This window comes from Anas acuta, chromosome 3, assembly GCF_963932015.1.
Source record: "Anas acuta chromosome 3, bAnaAcu1.1, whole genome shotgun sequence".
NCBI classification, from domain to species: domain Eukaryota; kingdom Metazoa; phylum Chordata; class Aves; order Anseriformes; family Anatidae; genus Anas; species Anas acuta.
The window spans coordinates 90,380,105-90,402,883 of record NC_088981.1 but is presented as its reverse complement, the minus strand read 5'-3'; the positions used below and the strand labels follow the sequence as shown (position 1 = coordinate 90,402,883).

At 38.0% G+C, this 22,779-nt stretch overlaps 1 protein-coding gene across 2 annotated transcripts in view; it reads right to left on the bottom strand.

Annotated features, from left to right (window-relative positions):
• Positions 1-22,779, bottom strand: part of EYS (eyes shut homolog) — an 830,760-nt gene that overhangs the window by 497,319 nt on the left and 310,662 nt on the right. Inside the window, exons 2-4 of one of the 2 annotated variants that reach the window (XR_011095298.1) lie at positions 22,252-22,364; positions 19,528-19,649; positions 16,228-19,446 (exon numbers count right to left, since the gene is read on the bottom strand). Coding sequence is in view for 1 of the 2 variants with exons in the window: in XM_068678264.1 (XP_068534365.1) it covers positions 19,528-19,649 (122 nt within the window). In the remaining variant the exon portion in view is untranslated. Of the gene's footprint in view, positions 1-16,227; positions 19,447-19,527; positions 19,650-22,251; positions 22,365-22,779 lie in introns of those variants that run through there. The other variant, XM_068678264.1, reaches the window with a different exon arrangement.

The window sequence follows — 22,779 nt, the reverse complement described above, 5'->3', positions numbered from 1 at the left end:
GTGCAAATCCAAACCTTAGTCCCATTTAAAAAATGATGAATGGGGATGGGTACATTCTAGTCTCACTGGCTGTACCTATGCAACAGAAACTAAGCCTTTGCACTGCCCGTTCTGGACATCCCAGTCCATGCTGGGATGACACAGAAGGGGGAACAGAGGCCAAAGGCCAGGCCTCCACAGTGTGGCACAAATGGAGACAATCTGTGAAGCAGAAAAGTAGGTATAAATCTAACATAAAACACAGAAGAGTCTCTGCCTGTTTATCTTCTATGGCTACATAGGAAGCAGCTTGTAAATTTAGGATATCTCAGATACACAAAGGATATCTAGACCAAGACCAAACTGCTTTCCTCAGATTTGCAAACAGTATGTAGCAGTTAAAATAATTCAGGTACTTTTGAAAACTGAATTACACGTTGTTTTTTTAAACTGTGTTACCTTCTTCAGTTTGACATGCCACAAATCCATGGTATTTGAGAGGCAGAGGAATATATTCCTCCACTAAAGGCAGCCCAATACAGAATTACACAAATTTCTCACAGAACTGGTAATGATTTTTTTCCCCAATTTGGATAACAACTTTTATAATTTTACTAATTATAACCATAATAAATGTGTTTATTTAGTCTTTGTATTGCTGAGCATGACACAAAAATGATGGCTGTCTAAAAAAAGCAGGAATAAAACAACACATGAGACATGTAACTTCTAATATTTATTGTATTCAAAGCATATCATAAATAGAAAGCTCTGTAACAACTGTTTGATTTCTCCTTGTTTTTTACAGTTTTCAAAAGCTAGACATGTAATTTCAAAATGTATTCCCGATGCATGCTGAAGATATTTGTATTTTTTCATTCAGAAGACAGTTTGAAATATCTTTTTTCTGTTTATAGGTTTCTGAATTAGAAATCAGAAGGATTAACCCCTTTACACAGAAAACATGAAGTACAATACAAATAAATAAATAAAACCTGCAAATAAAGTATGCTGAACCCCTTCAAGCTTGTTCTCAAAGCTGGAAATAAAGTGGATATTGACCCGGAACTGGAGGAAAAGGATTTGGGAGGTAAACTGCTGGAAAGAGAGATAAAAAGATTATGTTTCTGCTACTGTAATAGTATATAAGTGTGCCTTTTGAATGTTTGATGTGTACAGAAAAACTTCAGAGGGCTTAGGTAGTTTTCATTCCCTTCCAGCTTAATTGCTTCAGCCTTTTTATCCTTGTCCTTTCTATATTTTTTTAGGATGTATTTTCTTTCTTCTGTGTTCTTTGGCTCCCATAATCCTCTGCTCACATTATTTCTTTTGGTAACAATAGATAAAAATTTATTCCTAATATTCTGGGTATTCAGTGATATGACACAAGGAAAAAAATGTTTCAGAGGAACAAATAGATCAAGTTGTATTCGCTTGTTTTCCAGATATTTCTTCCTTAATCCTCCTCTACTTGAAGCAATGAGTTCAGGCAATCACAATGTAACACTCTGCTCAAGGAGACAGCAAGCTAGCTGTATGTCAAGCTTTTACTTGAAACTCTACTTCAACTGTAATGCACAGATTTCTGTTTTAGGAAGCAATTATGTCGTAAAAATGATCTTTCAACTTTCAACTCCCAATTTTTTTAATGAAGCTGAATTTGAAAATTAAAAATCCTCTTTTTTTCCAATTTCCGCATATCAAAATACAAGACAAATCTTACACCTTTGGATTGGATGCAGCTTACCGTCTACTGGACCACAGATACATAGTATATGCAGTTCCACCATGTATCAATCAAGCTATTTATCTTGGGAAATATTTTTGCAACAAATATTCCTATTTACAAAACTAGATGAAATTAAATTATGTTTCAGTTGGAAATTGTTACAATAGTGAAAAGTTACCAGCAGAACTGACAGTAGAGAGCAGTCTCATTAGAAAGAATGTTTGTGTTTCAAAGAGTGCAAACATTGAATACTTTTAATTAAGACATAAAAATACAAGTAAAACTGAGCATTATTACTGTCGTTTATGTCATATGGCCTGGTACCAGTAAATACAGTATGGCCTGACATCAGTCTTAATTATAGATCATGACCAAGTAGAAAATTACTAAAATGCCTCCAGCCTCACTTCCTGAAACACATTTTAGATGTAGCAGGAATGCAATGAAACTGAAAAAAAAAAAAAAAAAAAAAAAGGAAAAATAATGTTTTTTAGGGTATTGCTCCCCCTCCCCCCCACTTGCTCTACAGATTTGGAAGCACTTAATGTGTTCAAGATCTTTTAAAAAATTACTAAAAGATTAAAATTTACCAAGCCGTCCCTTAAGAAAAAAAATGGAACTTCCATCTCCTACAGTCTCTGAGCTACATAGGAAGGGCATCACAGTCAGGTGAAGACTTTGGAATGCAGCTTAAGTAGTTAGCACACAATACAGAGTAGAAAGATCCGACTGAATTCATGTTAAGTATATAAAATTAATTTTCTGAGCTGCAATGCTAGTTCTCTGAATTACTGTGGACCCCATGCGTGTTGTCTATGCATTCCGGCATATGAAGTTGCACTTCTGAGTAACATCGTTTATTACTTCAAGCTTCAAAGACTTCCTTTTGTTCCTGACAAAATGGTAAAAGAAAGAAGAGCTACATTCTTTGCCTTTATGTCCTTCATCCTGCACTGCAACAACGATCTTTACAACAACAAAATAACTTGAGTCAGACCAAGTCTGCCAGAGCAAAAACCTCTTTGCGAAAACACAGCATCAGTAAATAGATGTTACGGTGAACAGTAAGTAGAGCATCTACCTCCAGCATCTTGGATGGTACTGATTCACCTTGGCAGAGAAGGCACAAATACTATTTCACTCCTTCAAGAACCAGAGGGCATCAGTTGCTATGCGGTAGCCAAGAAGCTCACGTTATGTAACATTAGAGCTCAGCTGATTTTTACGTGTATCTGGAAAACTCTCCATCTTTGAAGGATTCCAGAACAAAAGGCTTCCATGTCCCTTGCTGCCTGTTTGCTTATGCTCCTCCATCATAATTTAATACCAGCGTTTGATGAAAAACCTGGCAGTACCCAGTTTATTGCTGCACCTATTGAAATTGGTATCTTCAGCTCCATTTCCAGCTTAGAAATCTCTTACTTTCTGCTAGCCTTCAGCATAAGGCATGTATTTGATTCTGGAAATTATCTCAATGCCTCTTTTCAGTCTAGTGTTCCTCTGATATTTTCTCAATTACAGGTAACTTACTGTGTTTTAGCACACATAAAAGGAAGAAGCATGCTACACTGAAAAAATACAAGTTGTCACCTGAGAGCAGGAAAGAGCCCCTCTGCAGGAGTGGCATTTAGATTGGGAACATTTAGCAATGCAACAGCAGGTCTGCCAACTGACCTCAAAGCTTTTCACCTAGTGTACAGAGATGGCACTGAGTACCAAAATGAAACATTAACTCCTCAGGTAGAGTGCTGACAGCATAAGGTACCTTTTTCTCCAGGGGAGTAAAAGAGATCTTCCTTGGTCTGTTCTTTTTACCACGAGCAACAAAGGAAGACCGAGTTAATTACAATTGCTAATCCTTATTAGCAATAATAGCACAACAACATTAAGTGGTAAATGGCATGCTGCAACTTGAAGGTTTATGAAGAAACAGTGATACTGAATATTACCCTGAAGATAGGTTACTGAGATATTTAGAAAATTTGACATGAAAAATTAATAACTGAACATAATGTACAGCAATTCAAACATCTATGCAAATTACCTCTGCATAACAATTTGAATGATTTATACTGATGAGACAAAAAAACATGTCCCTTCCCCATATTTCTGTTTCTGAACTCTAAATACACTTGTGCCATTTAAGCAAGATGTCTTTATCAGCTTTTTTTCAGCGTTCAATGCCTGTTTTTTCCAGTCACTTCAAGGATTGTCTCCTGTTCTCTACTGTGGGTCTACTCAAGCTCCAAGATGGTTTCTTTTGTGATATACCATCTTTGCTCAGTCTGACAGCAAGGCACTATCAATTCCAGGAATGAAAGCAATGGCATAAGGGAACATGTCTCAAATGACTTATGTTCTTTTTTTGCCCCAAAATTCCAAATATAGAATACATTGGGATACATCATGGTACATCATTGGGAATCAATTAGGTGCCTGTAAAAGCGTTAGGTGCCTTGATAACTGAGGACAGCTGTGGCATTTCCACAGCAGAATACATCAGGTCATCAGGACAACGCTTAACAGTATAATACCCATGTTTATGCATTTTAATAGCACTAATCAAGTATCTTCAAAACTCATTAGTAGCTAAATATTCAAAGTTTATGTGGCGAGTCATTTAGCATGTGAACAACACACAATGCTAATTTTAATATTATAAACTCAGAGTTGCAAAGTAGCCTATATGAAAAAACATTTGGAAAGGCTCCCGAGTTTGTCATCAATACTGGCTTTCTAGAAGAATTTAGAGGATACTTTTATTAGGATAAGAAAAGCTATTTTAGTAAATTTAATTTTCATTAATGATCTAAATTAAATTATCAAATTATCAATTATAAAAATATCAGAAAAAAAAGTCAAATTATATTCTCTTATTGTTCATCTAATCCTGTATGACTGTAACTTCCAAACAACAGTTGAGGCAGTAAGATTACGTTTTGCCACAACTACATTTACCAAAGATCACCTAAAATAAACCTTACTTAAGTTTTCCTAAGGACAAATTTTGCGAGTATACATAGGTATAGATACATGTACACATGTATGTTGCTCAAATGCTGCAGTCAGTAGATGTGGCACAGATTTCCCTACTACAGGCTGTTACAAAACAAAACTCATTTTGCCATGTCCTGGTAACAAGACTTTCAAAAATTGTTTTTTTCCTTAAAAATATTATTGTTCTGATATAAAACTACGAAAGCAAACAACAAAAATGATTTTCAATTGGTCTCTGAGAGTCAGTTATGCCTTTATCTATCTTTGATATCTACTGCAATATAAACAATCCAGCTTTCTACTCAGGCTGTCTCACTGAGTTATTTCAATAGAGCAAACCTATGAAAATTTTATGACTGCCCCTTCCCGATACAGAATGAACAAACCAAGAGACATGCATAACAATACTTAAGGATGCTCATGGAGAGGTGTGACTTTTATATTTGTGCTCCCTTTTCTCTGCTTGTGACCTTCAAAGATAAAGGCTTCTTTTCACTGTGGTAGATTATTTTTCCACACCTCCAAACTGGCATTTGGTGGAAGTAAACATGGTAATTACAGATCCTGCATTAGTGTGCTTGTTGTAGTGAGCGTAGCTTTATAGAGGACCTCTAAATAGCGTACTATCTGTAATTGCAGTCTAAATAAATTTTCCTATAATACTTCTATTGATCTAACAGAACAAAAGAGTTTAAATCCCAGGCAAAACCAAGATGACTATTAATGAAAATTCAATTACCTGTAGAAAGTAGCAGTGGAGGAGACAATGCCGATTTTCTAATTATGCATTGTGTACAATTTACTTCTACTAGAACCATTTCTTAGTTTATAGATGTGCATATATTTCATATTGTTCTATCATATATAATCATTCGTTTCAAAGATGTAACTGCTTTACTTGAGTACTTCATTTTTCCAAGCACATAATTATACTCCTCTCTTTAAGTGTGTAATTGCTAGCGTACAAAAAAAAACACAATTGTTTAAAGAAATGTCTGATACTTCTTTTATCACTTCTTAAACAGAGAAAACTCTTTTTTCTCCATCAGCTGTAGGCCATATACTGCCAGTTTTACATATGCTAGACTATATCCTATGCTGTAAATACTCTTGCAAAATTATTTTTCCCGTTATCTTCTTCACCCCAGTGACCTGAAAACAGAAATATAATCTACTCATCTAAAGTATTTGAGCACCACTGATTGAAATCAATACTGTATGAGCTAGATAATATTTCACTACTGAATTGCTTCACATAACTAAAATATAGCCAAAGTTTCATCCCTCCCCCAATATCACAAAACAGAGTAAATGCTGCAAAACAGCCTTGTAATAACTAATATTCTCAGTAAAACAAAACTATGGTTGTTATCTCAATACATCTCTCTCTAATTCAAAAGATAAAAAAGTCTTGTAATTTAAGATGAAACCTTGCCTTTTTTTTTTGTTTTGGCTGTAAAGTTATTCCACTACAAAATAAATACGGGTTCCATTAAGTCTTGGCATTAAAACTGACACAATTCAATTAAGAATTTTTTGGTTCTTAACTGCTTTAAGACTGCATTAAGAAACAAGATAAAATCAACGATACCTATGGAACAGTCAAGTCTGTTCTAACAAGTAGATTTTATTGAATTTTCCTTTAAAAAAAAGGGTTGTTAAAGGAAAAAAACAGATTTCATACCAAAGAGAATGGTGATCTATGTTCTCTCCTTTAATGTGGAACTGCTTATTATCCATTCTGCCTGGTTCAACAATGTATGTCAGCAGCAATGCCCATAATTCTTTCTAAATTTTGCTCCTTTCTGCATGCATTAGACACTACCAATGCATGAAACATCTGATTTGCAGCTAACAATAGCAGATAATTTCCCATTCATTTCTAATAAGCCATTTTTTGTGTCAGCATCATTTTTTGTTCAAATCTCCTATTTTACTAAAGTTTTCTAAAAAATAAAAGGCAACATGCTTTTAGAGAACTGTTAAATGAAGACAGCAAAACAACAAACAAAACTGAGTTTACATGCAACAGGTGAGCGTTTTAACAGGATTGGATTACAAATAACAAGGTACTGAAGTCTCTCTTGAAAACTCCTTCTGCTGTATTCTTCTGTTCATTGCCTCTCTTATTTCTATCCAGTGTAGTTTTAATTCTCACTCCCTCACTCAAAGAGTATTTTTGTGGTAGCAGCATTTTTGTTATTCCCCAGAACAGCAGTCACAGAATGGAAAAAAAAAAAAAATAGTATTTTTATATTGGTATCATTACTATGTAACATGATGGAGGGATGACTTCCACTGAGTATCAGTCAGAAAATAAAATAAGTTACAGTTTAATCCTTAAAGAGAGCGTGTAAGTAGTCTACAGAAAAATAAACAAAATGTGAAAGAAGCAATGCTACCTGCTGTCATTTGCACTGCAGGCAATTAAGGCTTTGTTCAATCATTTTTATTTATTTGGCCGTATCTCATTATGAGCACCCACTCTCTCTCCTATGAACCCCTTAAGATTTATCCACTCTTTCATCCAGTATTCTTATCATCAAACCTAAAAAAAAAATCAAGAATACCCTAAGATGGTCCAAGGTGTTTCTCCAAACCTCTGCCTCCTTTACCTTGATGCCTCTGAGCAAATTCTAAATTAATTTGTTGAACAGTTTATTTAAAAAAAAAAAAAAAAAAAAAAAAGAAAAGAAAAAAAAAGGAACTCCCTGAAGTTTTCGAATCCAGTTTTTGGCAAACTCCTGCAGAATCAGTTCTTACAGTTCTGGAAACCTACCTGACTCCCCTCTCTAATCTTTCTTCATCCTTAGATGAAGACATGGTCCCACACAATATCCTAATCTCTAAATTGGAAAGATTCAAAGTGTGGTCCATTAAGTGGATAAGGAATTGACTTGACGCACCCAGAGTACTGGTCAATGGTTCTCACATGCAGGTGGAGGCTGATGACAAGTGGTGTCCCTCAGTGGTCTGTTTTGTCAGTGTCTTTCAACGTCTTCATCAATGACATAAATGATGGGATCGAGTGCATCCTCACCAAGTTTGCAGATGACACCAAGCTGAGTGGTGCAGCTGATACCATAGAAGGAATAGATAAAATTCAAAGGGACCTGGACAGGCTGGAGAAACAGGCCCATGGGAACCTAATGAGGCTCAACAAGTCCAAGTGCAAGGTGCTGCTCCTTTGTCAGGGCAATTCCAGACCTGAGGACAGACTACGAGCACTCATTGAAAGCAGCCCTGGGGACCTGGGGGTTCTGGTGGATGAAAGGCTCAACATGAGCCAGAAATGCATGCAAGCTGATTGTCCCCCTCTTATTCGCTCTCACAAAGCCCAACCTGGAGAACTGCGTTCAGCTCTTGAGTCCCCAACAACAGAAAGATGCAGACTTGTTGGGACTGCATCCAAAGGAGACCTATAAAGATGATCAGAGGGCTGGAGCACCTCTCCTGTGAAGGAAGGCTGAGAGAGCTGGGAATGTTCAGCCTGAAGAAGGCTCTGTGGAAGCCTCAATGCAGCCTTTCAATACTTAAATTTTCTTACAAAAAGGATGGAGAGGGACTCTACTTGGGAAGGTAATGATAGGACAAGGGGGAAGATCATAAACCAGAAGAGGATGGATTTAGATTACACATTTGGAAGAAATTCTTCACTCTAAAGGTAGAGAGGCAATGGAACAGTTTGCCCAAAGATATGAATGCCCTATCCCTAGAGTTGTTCAAGTCCAGGTCGGAGGGGGGACTGGCCAACCTGATCTAGTGGGTGGCATTCCTGCCTATGACAGGGGTTCGAACTAGATGATCTTTGAAGTCCATTCCAACCTAAGTCATTCTATGATTAGATGCAAAGCATTTCTATGTCTACCAATGGTACCAGAGCACTTAATTCACCTGCAACATACTTGAGGCTGTTCATTGAATGCTTATATGGTTTTAAAGCTGGTCTTTGGAAGTGACTTCGTAAATTTCTCCTTTGGCTCTCACTCTTGATCCTCCCTGCACTAGTAGAAGACTTCAATAGCCTTGCAACATAAACAAGCATCAATTAACATGTGGATAGGACTTCAGGATACACGATGAAAAATGTGTTTAAAACATAACAGGTCTTTTATTGGTGGCAAGCAGGAGCCAGCTGCACTAACGTACTCCCACTTCCCACCTGTGGTAAATGCACAGTCATTCCCCTAATCCACCCCAGGCTGAATATCATCCTCAGGCTGTGCCTTGATGGTCTGCCCCCATTTCTTCATGGGTGATTGTTCCTGGGCTGGACATCAGCCTCACCCCTCACCATGGTGGTCTGTACCAGCTTTATTGGTGGGTGCCTGCCTGTGGCCTGGACATTGTTCTCAGGCTGAACTCTGATGCTTTGCGCCAACACCGGTGGTGGCTGTCTGTCTCAAATTGCCAACATTTTGTTAATGTCAACCCACGCCCTGATGGTCTGCAAAAAACTTTGTCAATGGGTCCAGTTCCATTTCTGCATCATCCACCTTTTGACACTTACAGGGAGGTTGGCCATTGAGGTCACCCAGTTCTTGGGTGGATTTCCTCTTTCTCCCCAGCCGCATCGTTTCATCCAGCCTTGGACACTTACGGGGGGGGGGGGGTGGCCACTGAGGTCGTCCAGTTCCTGAGACTTCCTCTTCCATCCCAGATGGAACATTACATCCATCCTTTGGCTTTTGCAGCGCACCACTCAAAGGCTGGCAGTTCCTGCCAGAATTCTCTGCACCCTGGCTACTCCAAGTCTCCTTGAGCTGTAGGAGTGAGAAGCTTGGCAAGATGTTGCCAGACATGGGGCAGCCCTTTTTACAGGGGGGGGGGGGCAGAGGTCACCACTCAGGTGACATCAGAGTAGGTGGCAGCTGGCATCACGGGAGGCCTCTTTGTGGCAAAGGAGGCAGATACTGAGTACACCCAGCATCATTTGGCTCATCCTTACCACAGATCTAAGAAGCAGTCTTCTCCATTTCATCTCCAATTCATCCATCTTACATGGCTCAACAAATGGTCTACATTGCTGTGGGAGATGGTGCTGATTAGGAGAAACTTCTTAGAAAAAGTGGTTGGGCAAAACTGGTTGAGCAAAAGGGGCTGCCCAGGGAGGTAGTGGAGTCACCGTCCCTGGGGGTGTTTAAGGAAAGGTTGGACGTGGTGCTTAGGGACATGGTTTAGTGGGTGATGTTAGTGGTAGGGGGATGGGTGGACCTGATGATCTTGGAGGTCTTTTACAGCCCAAATGATTGCGATTTTAGAGTTGCACATTTCCACTTTTCTGTGGATTTTCTCTTCAGTAGTTCAAACTAACCTTGAAACTAAGAAAGCTAAGATTTCAGGAGAGAAAGACAAAAGCTACCTCCATCTGCTTTAACAATTTATGCCAAGGCTTTTCCTCAAATGGGAAAGCACAGTCACTCCATTCCTTCTCCACACTCTGCCAGTATAGGAAACACCATGATCCAGCCTTCAGAACCACTATGACTCAGTACTTTTTCTCCAAACATGTTACAGGTTGGGCCACCCTGTAATTACAGATACTGTGATCTCCTTCCCACCTCATTATGTGCAGGAGAAGAAACAAAGTGGAAGTTTATATCTTTATTTTCTCCTGCATTCTCAATTCATCCACCACAGGATGAATCAATCTCAACAGAAGCACAGTTCAATCATTCTGCTCTCCTTAGCTCTATGTTTCATGTTTGTCTTTTAAATGTTTCCATACAAGTGTGACCAGATATTGTTGAATTAGTATCACTTATGTATTTGGTCCAGTCTTCAGTCTTCCATCATTCCTTGTATAATGAACATCCTACCTATGGATGTATATGGCACTTGCTATTTTAAAGTGTCAGAATCCTGAATACATACTAGCACTGAGGAACTGCACATAGGAAATTCCACATTATTTCACATGCATTAAACATAGGACTAGACTGAATTTAAAGAAAATCTAAAGTGCAGAACAACTCATGTTAATTTATGTATACTTGATTTTACTGTTAAAATCACCTACTTATCCCAAAACTATTTTGGAATGTGCTCTACATATTTAAACTGATGGAAAATCTGGATGACTGCAGAAAGAAATGCACAAAATCTCTGGAGCAGGAAGGGACCTTTGGAGATTGTCTAGTACAACAAAACAGTCAACTAGAACAGGCTGCTCAGGACCCTCATCCAATTGAGTTTTGAGCATCTGCAATGATGGACACTCCAAAACCTCTCTAGGCAACTCGTTCAATCATCCTTACTGCTTTTCCTATTTAGACAAACTCTGCTATATTTCAGTTTGTGCCCATCACTTGTCCTTTCGCAGAGAAGCACCACTGAGAAGCATCTGGCTCTGTCTTCTTTACCTGCCCCCTCCCCTGCAGTACTTACACACACTGACAGGATTCCCCATTGACAATTCATCTCATTGAATTATATCAGGTTGGCCAGGCATGCTTTCCCCTTTGTAAATCTATGTTCCTGATCACCTTCTTATACATCATGTATGTAGAAATGGTTTCCAGAATTGCTTACTCCAACATCTTCCCACAGACTGGGGTGAAACTGACTGCTCCACAGTTTCCCAAATACTTCTTGCTTTTTTTGAAGGTAGCGGTGACACATTCAATTTCTGGCCTTCCTTTTTCTGCCTTTTTCTTTTTCCTATTCCATGGCACACTTCCATTTTCAGGCTTTCTTCCAATCCTCAAGAACCTTTACCAAGCAACCAGACCTTTTGAAGATAATCAGGAGTGGGCTCAGATTTCCTCAGCAACTTCTATCCTATCAGGTTCCTGCAGTAGGGAATCTCTTGGAATCACCACCCGTCCTTCCTTCCCAGTGCTGTTTTGGGGCTCAGCTTCAGCTTATTCAGATGCTTCACTGGACAAAATTTCCAGTCCCTCCTCTGCTACCAAGTCTCTGAACCTATTCCACGGCTGCAAAGCTTCAGATAAAACAGGACATGTTATCCTGATGTCAATGTCATGCTTCCAGCCTTCATCATCACAGACCATCACAAAGTATTTCCCAATCTCACAAACACAGACTCTGCCTGCTCTTCCTTCACTATGCTTATGAGTTCAGGTTCTGGTATCTGCAGTGCCTTGGAGAAGATGCTGTTGCTCTTCTCATTACCTCTGAAGCTGTGCAGTCTGCTGCTGACTGCCTCCTGCAGCACATTTATTTGGAAGCACGGATCCTCCAGTCCACATGCACCTCCTGCAGGCAAGGACACTGTACCCTGACCCCTGCCTCCAGAAGAGGCCTCAGACATCTTCCAACTTGGGGCTGCAGAGAACAGCATCCTGCTTTAGAAGCTCAGTCTGTTCTGAGGTCTCTGATATGCTGGGATAGTTGCTCCAGTAGGTGGTCAGGGATTGCACCCTGCAGCACCATTGCTAAGCAGTGTCCGTGACAGTTTCTGACCCCCTGCTGCACTAACTGCAGCCTCTGGTGGCTGTGCTCCAGGCCTGGTAGTTACCTTCATGCCCTCCTGTACTTCCTGAAAGGGTGCTGGACTCTCCCTAATGAGTCAGCTGGAAACGTAAGTCTAAAAGCCCCCTTTGTTCAAAAAGTTGACAACAAGCTTGTGAGCAGTTGTCACAGTTTGCTAGCAGTCACAGCTTCCTGTAGCCATTCCTTACACAAGCTGCAGGAACCCTGAAGCTCCTTAAAGAGTTCCTACCACTCCACAGAAAATCTAGCATATCTCAAATTATAGCCCAGAAACTGCTGTGCAAACTGCTTCATCTGTTTGATGCACTCATGTATTTCTATGTTATTTTGGAAACTTTTTAAATATGTATTTTGTAATTTTTTAAACCCACAAGTATGATTAATATGGGTAACTTAGCACATCTCATGCACTCACAGTTACTTCATTATTTTAGACAGCGTTTTGTGCTCCCTCTATTTAACCCACATTCAACAAAATGATCATTTCATGACTCCTTGGGTGTCCGTAACCAAAAGGTATTATAAAACATTTATTTAAAACACATCTCCCAGTGATTTAATATACCAGAAGGAACAACACTACTGTTCAAGATGGAAAGCTGATGAGCTGGCTTGGTGTATTTTCATGTTTCAATATTGATTTCACATGAAACTTAATATTTTGTTAGGATTTTAAATAAAAATGCAACTATCCTTTCTGAAAACTGTTGAATATCAGCCGAAATTTACCCCAAAGGCTGCAAAATGTCAGTGACTTTTTTTAGTACATACTACTGAGATGGCAGAGCAATATTTTGTTGTCTGCCTAAGGCAATGAAAACCCTAAAGTCCATTTCATACACTGCATTGAAACAAGCAGCACGCTACATATTTCCAGTTGTTAGCAGTGTTGCGAGATAAAAATATAAAACATTTGCTGTCTTTTTAGGTAACATTTGTTTGCTCTCTCACAAATTTCTTTAGATAATTCATTAGGAAGTCTCCCAGCCGGCCATATAAATCTTTTGAAGATGTCTTTATGTAAGAGAACAGAACTTGGTACTAGGGTGAAAATAAAATTATGAGTCACAACTGAAGATGTCAAAAGCACAACAGCCAAATGTTTTGGGAAACATCTCAGCAGCTAGAGAGGAAGAGCTCGCCAAAGAACCCTGAAAAAATGCCAGCTAAGAAGCCAGATGCTGCTTGCAAAAAAGTGTTCCAGAGTTTGGCATCAGGGACCATTAAATGCCAAGCTGATCCCCATCTGTGGGAAAAGCTGTTTACTGCTTCTGGGGAAGAAAAAGTACTAAGGAATATAGCAGTGCCAGTAAAAACAGAAGGCAGACTAAATTCAGCATTCAAATTATAATATCACAATTTACTTTTTAATTCCATGATAGTTTAAAATCTATTAATTTAAGAATAAACGTATCTTAAAAAATATAATGCATATATATATGCATGCTTTTAGTTATGGATCTTTGAGATATCTTTGATTCAGTTCTTGCATAGTTCTGAGAAACTGCAGAGGCTGCTTTTAATGTTACTTTGCCAAATAAATCCGCTCCAGAAGGGGGAAAATGAAACAGTATGCTCCTTTAGGTAACAATACTATAATCAAAGCTCATGGTATGCACAACACAGAACACTTTGTAACGACATAAGCCATTTTTTAAGTTAAGAACAGTTACACTAATAAAAATTAGTTTCTGATTTTGAAAATATTACTTGGCTTCAAATGCTAAGAGGCAAAGCAGGGAATTACAGCAAGATATGTATTTGTGAACAGACTAAGAAAGTAACAGGAAAGGGAGAGATTAACTCTTGCTGACAATACAGTTACCTTATCTGTCAACTGGCATACATTATGATCTAAGTAAATGTGAAGATGATCATTGCACGGGTAATAGTTGAAGAAACACTGCAAACAAGACTGTAACAGCTTGATGTTCAGAAGTAACTCGAAAGACCCGTTACAAAACACAACTGTATCTCAGTTGTTTCAGGCTCCAGTATTTCAACTGAAGTCTGAGGGGTGATAGGAGAACTAAAACAGAACATGAAAAGCAACAAAAGGGTCTAAAAGAAGAACATTTATATATGGGCAATACTTCTGCACATTATCAGTAATTTCTTCCAAGTGCTTAAGGTACTTACTGCCCGTAGTTAAAGGTGATTCTGGCATTCAGCAAATTTTATCTTTGTAAGAGTTGGTGGGAAACAGGGTTCTAGCATCAATCTTCTCTGAATAAGAGAAGCTTGCTCCTAGAATTTAGGGGCATACAAATAACATTCTGAAACTACTCATAAGTTTTATATTAAAAAAACTTACAGATAAACTATAAAACAGGAGTAGGGCTCTGATTAGAAGGAGATTTTAAGTAACTAGTAGATTGATTGAACTGCTGATTAAAGGTAATTTTTCTCATGTCTAGTGATTTTTAAAAGGGTATGACAGTCATAGAACTACACGGGTTTCAGAAGACCCTCAGGATCATCAAATCTAACCATCAACTTGACCTACAAGTCCCATCATTAAACCATGCCCCTTAGTGCCCTGTCCACACATCTCTTAAATACCTCCTGGGATGGTGACTCCACCACTTCCCTGAGCAGTACGTTCAAATGCTTGGCCACCCTGTTCACAAATAAATTCGTTGTAATGCCCAATCTAAGCCTCTCTTGGCACATCTTGAGATCATGTCCTTGAATCCTAACCCTTCTTCCTCCAACTAGAAAACAGACCAACAGAATCCTCACTGCAATCTCCTTTCAGGTAGTTGTAGAGAGTCATGAGGTCTCCCCTCAGCCTTCACTTCCCCAGACTGAACAACCCAAAATCCCTCAGCCATGCCTCATAACTCTTTCCTTTAGTCCCTTCACCAGCTTCATGGCTCTTCCCTGCACACACTCAAGCACCTCAAAGTTCTTCTCCCAGTGAGGGGCCCAAAATTAGGCACAGTACTTGAGGCATCGTCTCACTAGCGCCACATATAAGGGGACAATCCCTTCCCCAGACCTGCTGGCCACACCATTTCTGACGCAGGCCAGGATGCCATTGGCCTTCTTGCCCACCTGGGCACACTGATGGCTCATGCTCAGCCAGCTGCCCAGGTCCTTGTCTGCTGGGCAACTTCCCAGACACTCTTTCCCAAGCCTGTAACACTGCATGGGGCTGTTACAACCCCAGTGCAGAGGACCTGGCACTTAGCCTTGTTGAGTGTCCTGTGACTGGACTCAGCCCATCGCTCCAGCATCTCCAGATCCCTCTGCAAAGCCTTCCTATCCTCAAGCAGGTCAAGAGCCCTACCTAACTTGATATTATTCACAAACTTACTGAGGATGCACTCGATCCCCTCATTCAGATCACAGACAAATGTTAAAAGTGGCCCCAGTACCAAGCCCTGGGGAACACCACTGGTGATGGGCTGCCAACAGGACTGAACTCCATTCAGTGTGACTCCTTGAGCCCAGCCATTCAGCCTGTTCTTACCCCACTGAACTGTACACCTGTCCAAGCCATCAGCAGCCAGCTTCTCCAGGAGAATGCTGTAGGAAACAGATTTACTAAACACTTTACTAAAATCGAAGTAAAAAGCAGTCACAGCCTTTCCCTCATCTACTAAGTAGGTCATCTTGGGAAGTAGATTGGGTTAGTCAGACAGGACCTGCTTTTTATAAACCCATGCTGGCTGCATTTGATCACTTGACTGTCCCTTATGTGCTGTGTGATGTCACTCAAGCTGATCTGCTCCATAACCTTCCCTGATACTGAGGCGAGACTATAATTCCCTGGATCCTCCTTCCTGCCCTTCTTGTAGATTGGAGTCACATTCACTGACCTCCAATGCATGACATAGGAAAATATACTTAAGTCTTATTTCCCATTTCAGATGGAAAAGTCCATTGGTATACTACAAAGAAAAAACAGCAAAACACTTCACGTTTTTTTCTTTGTAACAACTTCAACAAATTACACTGCCAAAATGGCAAATAGCATGCATCTGTGGGATTCCATCTGGATATATGGAAAGAACTGAACAGTCTGAAAAGACACAGGGTTAATCCTCAATGTCATATTTAATAAAATCAGATTTCAAGCTATTCTATATCACTGTAAACATCAGTTCATCTATAAAACTATGTTACCTAATATTTTGCAGGAAGAGTTGAAGAGATTTTTCACTTAAAGTTTCTCTGTAAGATGGTAACAGCAAAGGAGACCCCAGGGTTTTAATTAGGGTTTGCTGTTATTAGGGCAGAACCTCAGAAGAAGCAGAAAAGATGGTACAATAGGATAGAGGAGAAACCAGGAATTCAGCTGGTAATAGATGCATCTGTCTGTAAATGTTCAGAGACATAATTTGAGAGTTTATGCTATCATGAGAATTAGAGTGAGGTTCACAGTGTACTGGAAATATATGCATGGTTGTAACTTCATTTATTTGCTGTGCCATGTGCATAACTGAAAAAGGAAAAGGAGAAAAATTTCTCATTTTATCAGCTGCACTAAAATCAACTGGAATGAAATGGGAATTACAAAACAAATGACTCACATTACCAATTCAAGCTTAACTCTTGATTCAGGCTCTTTCTTACTCTAAAACGCTTTTACTAAAAACATGTACCTGAGAAGGTATTTTTTCCTCTCAGTTGCCACGTTATTTATTTTACTATTAAGAGAATTCAGTGAGAAAAGAATTCAGTTCTGGCATACTTGTTGATCCTTTAGTTCTCACAGCAAGATTTCATAGCAAGGTTCAAAAATGAACACTGCAGTTAAATAAATGAAATTCTTAAAGAACTTTTTAACAAGTTATTTTGGTTTGTATTATTTTTCTCATTAACACAAATTTGAAACTTGGCACTAAGTTTTTATATATTCTTTTCAATTTATTTTTCTATACAGAATGTATTTTTAATTATCTAGCTTTTCAGGAATTGATCTTTTCAAAAGAATTTGAGAATATTTAGAGAAAATAAGTAAAAGGAGATTAAAGGCACAGAAGGCATACTACGTTATCTATCCATTCCATTAATTCAAGATAGAAGTGACACCAAGTGATATCAATGGTGCAGCCAACTTCAAACAGATTCAGGGAATTCCGAGAATCATTGACAGTCTCTAAACTCACACCAAGAAAAATAAACACTGCCAGAAAAGGAAGAAAACTATATTGCTTCATCACTGTTGCATTTCCAAAGCAGTGCCTGGCATGATTTCAGTCCAGACCACCTAGTGATCAACTAAAACAACAGCTAGGCACAGCTCAAGAGTTAGAAGATGAGCCAATGATCTTTTCTATCAGGCAGTTAGGACAGAGTTATCTTGCTTCACAGATTACAGTTAATTTTGAAGATATAGCTGCATGCCCTTAGAATCAGATACTGGGCACTGGCCCTGCTCAGCTACCATGAAAAACAAACGTTTTATTTCTGTTGTTTTCAAGAGAAAATTGTTAGAAGTAGTAAAAAAAACTTTTATATTGAGTAATTGTGAAAATAAACAGTGTCTTTTACCATTTGTGAATATGAACTACAGCAATTCTAATGACTGAAATTAAATTGCATTATATTATACAAAAACATGGTTGTTCATTTTCACTGTGGTTGCTAAGTCTCTGACTCCCAGTTTCAATTACAGGTATCTTGGAAGAAACTGTTTTCCTTTGACTTATCATGACCCTAATATATAATGATTCAATGGTATGTCTAGTTTTCCTGTTCTGATATGTCAAAGAGGACAAATAGCTGTGAGGAAAAATACGTGTGGTGCTTACAGTTCAAACCAATTCTCCTCTAAACATTTTCTGTAACTGTTCAGTATTTTCCAAATCCAGAAAAAGTACTTTTTGAGCATTTTTTCATCTCACTGTACAACAGGGAGTCCCTGGATTTGCTCTTATGCAGTTGGTCCAGCTATGAGTAAAATCTGAAGAAGCCATATTAACTTCTACAATATATTTAACACTTCCAGAAGCTGAAAGGATAGGTAAGATAAGTAACAGGATACATCATTGCACAATCCATCATAGTATGCCAGAACTCATAAGGTAACAACTAATCAGGCAAAAAAATCTGTTATAAAATTATTTTTCATTAGTAATCTAGAAATACCTAAGAATTTCACAAAATAAGAACTACATAAAACGTTTTTCTATGTACCAATAAACTTTAAAATGGAAGAAAATCCATTTAAAATATTGTAAGAAATTTTCTCAAACTTCACCAGTCTTATTTTTCTGTTACTGGACTGAAAAAAAGTACCAAAGTTGTACATCTCATACTACATAAAAATTAAGTTCTAGGATAACAAAGTATTTCAGTTAAATTCTGAATATAAATTATTTAAAAAACAAAAAGCATTAAAATTAAAGTGTTTCAATTGACTTTTACAGTAAAGACAGTTCAAATTAAAAAAGACTAAAAAAGTTAGATTTTTTAAATTAATGTCACAACTGAAAAAATGTGTTTTGCCCAAAATTTGTCTTCAGGATTCTCCTAATCCAAAGTTCTCTAATTATGTCAAGGCTGACCATAACTGTTTCACATGAACAAGGTGTTTAAAATAACAGAACTTAGAATTGTCTTTGGCAACAGGGGAAAACTTTGTCTATTTTCAACTGTGATAGATTTTCTTCTGATTACTACCTGTATTACCAAGACATAACTGTGCAACAACTACAATGTCTATAGTCATTACACTATGTTCTTCAAGCCAATATGTCAGTATCCATTAGCAACAGTTCACATTCAACTACAGACTAACTGTTTTAGTATTGATATTATAGGTAAGCCTGGTACAGGTAACCCCTGGCTATAAACAACAGAAGCTGACAGTTTAGGGGGTCCTTATCCTTGTAAAGCTGAAAAACATATTTTTAAATCAAATGCACAGATTGTTGGCATTTGTGTTAGAAATACATTGAGTGTCAAATCCTCATACTTTCTCTCAGCATGGCTGTAAATTTTAGCTAAATCACTATTTTGTTGTCTATTTAAGACACAAGGTGGCAGCAATGATATAATCTCTTCATTTAAGACTGCACAAACACATCCACTCCCACTACTTTTACTCTTAAAGCATCTCATGTGCTTATGGGGCATATATGACAAAGATCCTGTATTTTCTTTGACAATATGCAGTTCCAGGTTAGGTTACTCATTAAGTGTTTTGAACTGATGCTTTTTTAAAAAACGTCAATGAATCACTGTGCTGACTTCAAATGAATGCGCACTCAAACAGCATACCCATGACAGAAGTTGTTAGTTGATCTTTGTGTAGTAACATTCCATTCACAGAGCTGAGAAATGAAAGAATAACTGGGTGCATAAGCTTGTCAGTTCTGGAACATAATGATACAGTGAGAAGATGCAATGCTTACTGATAGCTGTTGAAAAGATCCGTGCAGGTGCCGTTGTTTCTGCAAGGCTCTGAATTACATTCATTTGATTCATATTCACAAAATGTTCCTTCCCATCCAGGAAGACAAACACACTGGTATCTCTATAACATATTAAGGAAAATAAGTTAACCGCTTGTGTATTTCTTAAATATATTTACAGATATTATACATACATAATATATATAAACTGTGTTTCTCATCTTTAAACAGGTGATTCACTATTTTAAAACTTTAAAAAGTTATACATTTATTGATAGTTCAGCCCCCTAGTATGATGAAAATGGGGTATGAAGTAGATACATGACAACACATCAGTTAGCAGTATCCGCCAACTTGCATAATCAATTCTTTACTATCTCCTCCTCCCTCCTTCTAAGTTTCTGTAAAAAAAAAAAAATATTCTCTCCCATAAAACTACTTGGCTTGGATCTTACACTGACATGCCTAAACCACAGGTGCTGACAATGATCTGAGTTGTATTGCTCGGCACACAGTCCAAACCAAACAATATAAAATAATTTATCATGAATTCTCAGGATTATATATCCCACTTAACATCTTTAAAATGAAATTGTCTAGTACTGCACAAATGAAATACTGATGCATAACTTATGGCATGAGAAATTATCTGATACACATGTATAGAAGACAGTAGAATCACAGAATTTCTAGGTTGGAAGAGACCTCAAGATCATTGAGTCCAACCTCTGACCTAACACTAACAGTCCCCACTAAACTAGAGATAGCATAAACAGGAATGCTCTAGCTCAGTGGTGATAGTACCTTATAGATTGATGTCCAGGTGTTGTGAAAGCAGTATTTTTGACATTAAATGAATAAAACTTTTCAGCAGCATGTATATCCACCTCTAAACAACATATTACAGGACGCTTTCATCACACTGCAACACTATCAAATTGTAATCACACTCCAGTATTACCCCCAGGCCCAAAATTATCTGGTGGCTACAAGCAATAGGGTGTTTGACATCATTTCACAGAAGTGAAGAGCATAAAGCATTTTCCTATGTTCTTAAAAAAGAACAGGTGAACATCTGCTGAATTGAATATTAATTAGAGATGGGCAGCAAGGCAAACACTTCCATTCAGCATAAGTTTTAATTGCTTCTTTAGCAACATGCTTACTTCTAACAAGGCTTCTTTCTACCAGAAGTTAGAAAATGCTTTAATGGTAAGCATGACTAATGCACGTTATTTCATTACTTGCTAAACACTGAAATAGGCTTCAGGGTAGATTTTAAAGCCTATTAAATTCCATGTAAATTGGAAACCATTAAAAATAAACAGCAGTTTTTTTTTTTAGAAGCTGACTGCATAAATAAGCTACCATAGCATGATGATCAAATGTATAATGTACCAGGCTTGCAGCATCCATGCTTCCTATGGCACAGAACACAGGCTTTATTTCCCAGTTAAATTAAGGCATTTTGACAATTATGAAATCTGTCACTTCTTAGTATATGAAAATAAGACAAAAATAATTGCCTGAGAGCAAGCTGGACAACTGAGTTCAACATATACTGTTCAGTCAACTACAGATTAAGTTAAAAAAATAAATTAACATTTTGTCCTTTGTGTTTTATACAGGCAAGGCTATTCCATGCAACAAAATATTAGGAAGATTGAATACACAGTTTGCAGCTTATAAGTGTAATTTAGTTTACTGTTACTGTTCTGTATGCCTAAACTCAGGCTCAAGACCTGTAAAATCTCCTCCATGAAGAGAGAATAAAATTGGCAACATGAATCTAAGAAGTGTGAAATATTAGAAGTGACAGTTAATCAAAGGTTAAAATAGAAGATGAAAAAATCTTGTTAAGTAAAATAAGTAGTAAGAAAATACTGAGATGAACTCAGAAAATTTTCTGGATATTCTGCCAAGGAAAAGAAGAAAAAACATTTATACAGACTACATTATTAGCCCACATGTTTATATTTTCTATTACATCACAGCCACATCCAAATTAGCTGTTAAATATTGTAATTAATTGGAAATTTTTTCTGTGATTTCCTCTATTCCCTGAATAATTATCACCAGAATGAAAACATATTAGAAAGAGATGCTACAAATGCAAAAATGGAGACTTAATCCATATTCACAAGTAACTATTAGGCATTTAAAACTGTTCTATTGTCAGGTTACACTTTCACATAAATCAGGAGTGTGAGATAATGATTTTACCATCATCATTTCCAGAAACCTCTTCCAGAAACAGATTACAAGATCTAAAGTGAAAGGATGCTGCCAACAACTCTGTTTAGAAAGCAGCAGTTTTTAGTGAAACCATGAAAAAAACATTTATGAATCGCCTACTGAATTCTCTACTTTGCAAGTTTATTTCTCACTATATTAGGATTGTCACATTAAGAACAAACCATTACTCACATATGTATCCCATGCACAGGTGCTGTATACTTAAACTAGAAAACGTTACTTACTATCTGTGTATTGTTGTTTACATTAACTGAAGATGTCACATTACAGTAAATGTAAGTATAAATAGATTAGATAGATATTAATAGATAAAATAGGCTGCAGAAAAAGACCTGGGGCCTCTCATGGGCATAAAGTCAACCAAGCCAGCAACATGCCCCAGCAAGGATGCTGGTGGCAGAAGGCAGCCTGGGCTGCTGCAGAAGGAGCACTGCCCACAGGAGGGAAGTGACCCTGGTGAGGCCTCACCTGCAGCTCTGTGTCCAGCTCTGGATCCCCAGCACAACATGGGCACACTGGAGAGGCCAGCAAAGGGCCACCAAGAGATCAGGGAACTGGAGCATCTCTCAGATCAGGCAAGGCTGCGAGAAGAGGGGCTGTCAGTCAGGACAGTGTGCACTGAACACAGGATGACAAGAAGCTATGTTGTGTATGCAGCAAATCATGCAACGGGCTGGAGGAATAGGATTCAATTCCTATTTATGTATTTATTCCCCTTTATTTATTGTAGCTATGAACTACTATCCACGTAGACAGATTAAAATAAATGGTACCTTTCAGTTCCTCCACATCATCTCTTGCTTGCTCACTAAAGAACACAGTAAATGTGCTAAGTGATACCTGAACAAATCCCCAAACTGTTTTTTTTAGATCAGTTTTTCCTCATACAGTATATATAGCACATTAGTTATGAGAAAAGTAGGTTTACTTGCTATACAGAGCCAAAGCCTGTAATTTTTTATGATCTCTCGCATACATACCCAGAACCATATATGC